At 27.9% G+C, this 6,000-nt stretch overlaps 1 protein-coding gene across 1 annotated transcript in view; it reads left to right on the top strand.

Moving 5' to 3' along the window:
- The first annotated feature begins 774 nt into the window (after window positions 1–774).
- Window positions 775–6,000, top strand: part of LOC135930310 (CLIP-associating protein 1-like) — an 80,136-nt gene continuing 74,910 nt past the window's right edge. Inside the window, exon 1 of the mRNA XM_065467091.1 lies at window positions 775–997. Within this exon, the coding sequence (XP_065323163.1) occupies window positions 830–997 (168 nt within the window). The 5' untranslated portion in view covers window positions 775–829. The remainder of the gene's footprint in view (window positions 998–6,000) is intronic.

Raw genomic sequence — 6,000 nt, 5'->3', positions numbered from 1 at the left:
TCTAATATTTTAATAAATAACATAAAAAGTTTATAAGGTTCAACTCTATACTTTATTACCCTATATAGATGATTGGCTTATAAAAATAACCATTAATTTAAAGGTAATAAACAGACTGTTTTTTTTTATTCAGCAGGACTTTTCCCATTTTAGAACCTTAGCTAGTTAGTGCCCAAACAAGTAAATGGATGCCCATAGATTATATGTCAAATAATTATTAAAAAATCATAGATACTAAAGTTTAATATTCCCTATAATATATGCTAGTAATAATAAGAAAACATAACACGCAAAAGTAGAGAAGCAATTGCAAAAAAGATACCTAGGATCTGTTCTTGCGAACCAGCTAAATTAAAGAAGCTTGATTTTAGGAAATAAGTTACCAGTCTTTAACGGAAATAAAACATTGTTCACTTTTTATAAAAACTATTACCAGGGCTATTTAAATCGACTATGACTATTAGTGGTAGTTATTTTTTGTTACTGCCACTACTAGCTATGTTAATAAAAGCTATAGATTATAGAGAGAAGAGAAGAGAAGAACTAAGAGAAGAGCTATAATTACATGAGTTATATTCTCCATTGATGAATAATACATTACATCACCTCCTAATACCTAACAACAGCCATAACTGATCTATTTGTTGTAAAATTTCTTATATTATACTCAATACAAAATATAAATTTTAAATAAAAAAAAATATATCTCGTAAATTAACTCTTATTTTGGTACGTTAAAAAGTTTTCAAATGAACATTCGTAAATTCGCTCACATGGCTAAATTATGAATTAAGTTATCGATAAAAAGCTAATCCATCATATAATAACTATGGAAGATTTTGTTCTTGCAATATGTGATAAAGATATCAAAAAACTTCTAAAAACAGGGCAAGAGATATTAGACTACTTAAGATTAAATCCAGATCCCATCGATTCTCAACAATTACCATTTTTGGTTGATGGTCTTGTTCAATGGTTATATAATAGTAACTTTAAGGTAATATGATATTATTAATAAGAAACTTGCAAATCATTTTAGCCATATGAAAATTTATAAATATTGATTTTTAAAAAAAAATACCTTTAAAAATAGTTTAATTTAAGTGAATAATTTGGGTGTTATATAATATAGGCTTTTATTGGTTTACCCAATTTACATATTACAATCAACAACTAAAATTTCTTTCTTTTCTAACTAAACATAACTGGCATTTATTGAAAGTTAAAAATATAAATTTAAAGAAAATTAATTAATTTTAATCTAATTAGTACTTTTTTTAAAAAATTATGAGATGAATAATGTTTCTTTCAAATAATTAAAAAAATCATAATATTTTGCAAAATAATGAATATAATGGATATATTTTGGAATATGATAGGCTTAATGTGTAAAAATTTAAATCTTACTATATTAAATTACTATTATAATATATAAATTATTTCTCTATATTTAAATTATTTTTTAAGAAATGATATATGAAATCAAGAATAAATTTTTGCTAAGCTATTTATCAGTCTATCAGTGATTCATAAATTCTTTTACTGCTTATTTTCATATCAAATATCCACCTGGCTCTTGGCTGAGTTTAAAAAAATCTGACCAGGAATCTGACCAGGAAACTTTACAAAATACTTTATCGGGCTAAAATTTGTTAAAAATTATTATTTTGGTTGGATTAGCTTTGTTTTTTAGATTCTTTTGATTCTTGAATAATGCGAATTTATGATTTCTCCTTTACCAAAAATAATTATGAAATGGACAAGGTAAAAAATTTATGGGTTGGACTAGACTGGGATTAAACATATGAGCTAGAAAAATAAAATTTTAAAAATCTTTATTGACTGGTCCAGAACAAGTCATGCCGAACCTTGAAATTTAATTAACTGGTAAAGTTTTATAAAATTTTTAAAATCATTTTTTTAAATAATTATAATTTTTCTCATATATAATGAAAAATAAATAAATATAATACCTAAAGATAATAAAGTGGAGTGTAAATAAATTAAAAGATTTAAAAAAAATAAGAATAAAAATTTTTTTGATATAAAAGAATAAATTGAATTATTTTATCTTTAGTATAGAGATCTGCAAGGACTGGCTGAGCCAGGAAAATCTTAAAACAAATGAAAACAGGTTTAGCCAGGCCAGAAAATTATATCAGGCCTGGCCAGCAGGAAATTTTTAAAACAGATTAGACAATTCCTGCATGATTTTAGGGCAAGGTTGGACCATTTATATATGAAATATCAAACAGGCCCTTACAAATCTCCAAAATTTTAATAGGCCAACCTGGGAATTTAAATTTTGATATATTTTTTTGAATTTCAAGCTAATTTTGATTAATACTATTTGAAAATGAGTCACAAAATTAAATATTTCTGAAGAAGAAAGTACGTTTTTTTATTTTTCCTACTATTTTTAAAGTTTTGTTAATAGAATTAACTTTATTTTGAAGAATAAAACAAATTTTACTACTACAAATTTTATGAAATTAAGCGTATTTTTTTTATGGCTTATCAATTAATAACCCATAAAATATTTAATTGTTGAAATGGAGACTGAGCAAAAAAATCTTATAATATTCTTTATTTTTTTTTCAAATATTATATCTCATTTTGAAAAAAATATTTGTATCAGTTGTTCAGCAAATAAAGGGTGTATTGATGCATCTCTGAATATAATTGAAATTCCTATGAATTTTGAAAATAATTTTTAAATTGTTGATCGAGAACCTTTACAGAAATATTACTTGGATTTCCAAGGAAAGTTTCCGACCTTTACATTAGTAAAGCCAGGTTTCTGAAAATCAATCACATGATTGCTTCTCATATCTTTGATTACCTTTTAACAACTTCATATTCACTCCAAATGGTGACTTCGAATAACGGCCATTTTTCGCCAGTTAACATATAAGTGTTTTAAAAAATTATAGGCAATTAAATGCGGCTTTTTGGCAAACGAAGAATCATTATATGTGCCAAAAAATTCGTATAGAAATTTTTAGATATAATTATGGTTCCTTATTGGGAACTCAATTATAAAATTTTATTTTTAATTATACAATTTTTTTAAAATTTGATCATGTAATTGAGATAAACTAAATAAATTTTTAATTTAAACCCTTTCATTTTGGAGTTACCAAATTTAAAGGCAGACTATGATCAAAATCACGTGAATCCTAGCCGGGTCTAAAAATTAAAAACATGCATTATTTTGCAGCTTAATGAATATAAATTACTGAATAATTTTTTAAATAGAACTAATTTTTTTGCTCACTATTAAATAGTTCTATCTGCCATTATTGATCGAAAATAAGTTTATAAGAAAAAAAAATATTTGTTGTATTATTATATTAAAAGAGGAAATGTGATAATAATGATGATAACATATTCTTCTAAAAATTCATTCATTCGCGAAAATGTTTATACATGTTTTGTTTTACATTTAGAAATTTGGGTCATAAAACATTAGCTTTTTTTTTTTTAAAAAAAAAATCTAATTAATTTAATTTTCCTAATATTCTTCTCCGCCTTTCCCCCCGCTTCTCCGAATCACTATTCATACTTTACGCTAGAACCCCGGCATGGACAGATTTTTTTGAGTCGCGAAAATCAACTTGGGCAAAATAATTTTGCGAAACGGGCCTAAAGTTCGCGAATATATTTTTTTTAAAAAAGGATTACAAATTGGGCGGAACAAAAAATTATCGCGGGCTGGATTGTTCAATTTATACAAAATAATTTTACAGGTCGGGTTGGGCTTAAACCGTTTCCAAAACTTTCACTAACCGGTTAGGGGGCCAGTTTGGGTTTAGCCGCGTCTATCTCTACGAATAATAGATTGATCTAGCTATTAAGAAGAATTGATCAAAGTTCTAATCTAACTCGGATTTGTTTTTTTTTCAATGGACAAAATATTTTTGGGGAAATTTTTAAACCTTTGTACACCCATCGTATTTTAAGGCTAATCTATATGAGAAGTTTAGTAATACAAATTCAGAAGATGCATCTAGGACATAACCGCGTTTTTCCTGACTTTTAAAAATCCTACCAAACCTCGGAAAACAAGGAGTTTGGAACATGAATTTAAAATGGGTTCTGTTTTTCGGTTCTGATTAATATATTTTTAAAATGGTTTCGCTAAATTTTTTTTAAAAAAGATGGGTCTTTTTCCGGTTCCCAGATTTTGGCGCGCTTTTCGAGTTACCGATTCTTGCTCCTGTTCCAAACTCAAAACTACTAGATGTTTTTTTTTTTTAAAAAAAATATTAAAAAATGGCAAGAATATAATAATAGCTGATATTTTTTTTACCTCGTGGTGAGAGATTTTTTTAAAAAGAGGGTAGAGAGGAGGGGTGATTATATTAACAGCGGAGCTTTTTTTCTGACAAAGATCGACGATCCAGGCTAGACTGAGGAATCGGACCAATTTAGGAAAAAGGACTTTTAGCTGGGTGCAAATTTCAAAAAGCCCAATTTAGCTGATTAATAATTTTTCCGGTTTATTGCTTCACCAATCTGTTCCAACTCTATTTTTTCCCCAAAAAAAGGACACGTAAATTTTGTGGTAAATTTTTTTTTAAAAAAAATATTCATTTTGGCAATGACATAGGATTTTGGCCGACATATAGCAATTTACTAAAATCAAAACCATTTAAAAAAATATATTAACCCCCCTCATATCCATACATAACCTTTCTACCTTATCCTAATATTGTCTATTAAACTGATATTGTCGGAAATCGAATTCGAGTCGTTTTGCATCTTGGTAAAGATATTTTATCTAACAAAATACGACATTTATTCAATATTGAACTTCGCTAAAATTGTCAGTCATTTTTGAGTAGAATATTTTAAACTTGAGAGAAGGGATAAAAATGGATGGATTAAATGCTAAATATTTTGAGCCTGAGATATACAATTAATTGCACCCACCTGGCCACTTTCGGATTTCGGCCGTAAAATATCGATTCTACTGCGCGCGCATACTTCGAAAAAATGCGCATACATGTGTTTAGATATAAGCTCTATTTTTTACATGTATAAATTGTTTCCCTAAAATCCGCAAAAATGCTCATATCTAGAAACTTCCGAAAGAAGTAAAGAATATGAAAAAATATATTTCAAATGGAGAAGAAAAATGTAGAAGAAAAAAATGTGGGGTGCATATGATACTCTCGCGGCTTCTCTCACCGGTTTTTTTTTAGGTAAGTCTATTATTATGGGGCCATCAGAGCTTACCGTTACGCGCATGAACATTCACCAGAAAGGAATGATGCGAATTGAGAAAATCGATTGATGATTCCTAGCCAGGAGACGTCTGCTTAAGATTTGTTAATTTTTTTAAAAAAACATAAAATATATATAAAGTCGATTTACGACAGAAATAACACTTTTTCATTTTATTAAAAATTCATAAATCGTACATATTTTCTCCGCATCGATTTTTTGTTAATATATAACTCAAGAACAAATTATTAATTTTCAATGTTTTATATATCTTGATTCTTTGCTTTGGGACTTGGATGAATGGGTTTTACATCACGTTCCAAATCCCTCTTGGATCTCCAACTCATCCAACCAACCGAGACTCCCCTTTCATGACCAAAATAAATGGATGATGATTTATATGTGTACTCCCCCCTCCCTTTGGCTGATATCTTCATTTGCAGTCCCGACTGGATTAATAATTTTCCTGGTAATTTTTTGTTAGGACCTACAGCTTCAGAAAGTTGGGTTATTTAAGACCCCCCTCTCCCCTTTTCTTAATCGGGCCGAGGCAAAGAATTATGGCTAAATGAGAATTATATCTTGTCTTTATAGCGCGCACAAATTGAGCCTTTACGTTTTCCCGTAATTTTTTAATAATAAAAAACGTAACGCGTCCCTTGTTTATTGTCTTTTTATTAATATCCGTCGATTCAAAATTTTAAATAAGTTCTAAAAAAAGGATTTGTTTTGAAAATTATATTATCGTCTGCCTTCTTACTTCTTTAATTT

The sequence above is a fragment of the Gordionus sp. m RMFG-2023 genome, chromosome 5 (genome assembly GCF_954871325.1).
Source record: "Gordionus sp. m RMFG-2023 chromosome 5, tfGorSpeb1-WG-v2, whole genome shotgun sequence".
NCBI lineage: Eukaryota > Metazoa > Nematomorpha > Gordioida > Chordodea > Parachordodidae > Gordionus > Gordionus sp. m RMFG-2023.
Note: the sequence above shows the minus strand (reverse complement) of the source record. Positions and strands in the feature narration are given on the sequence as shown.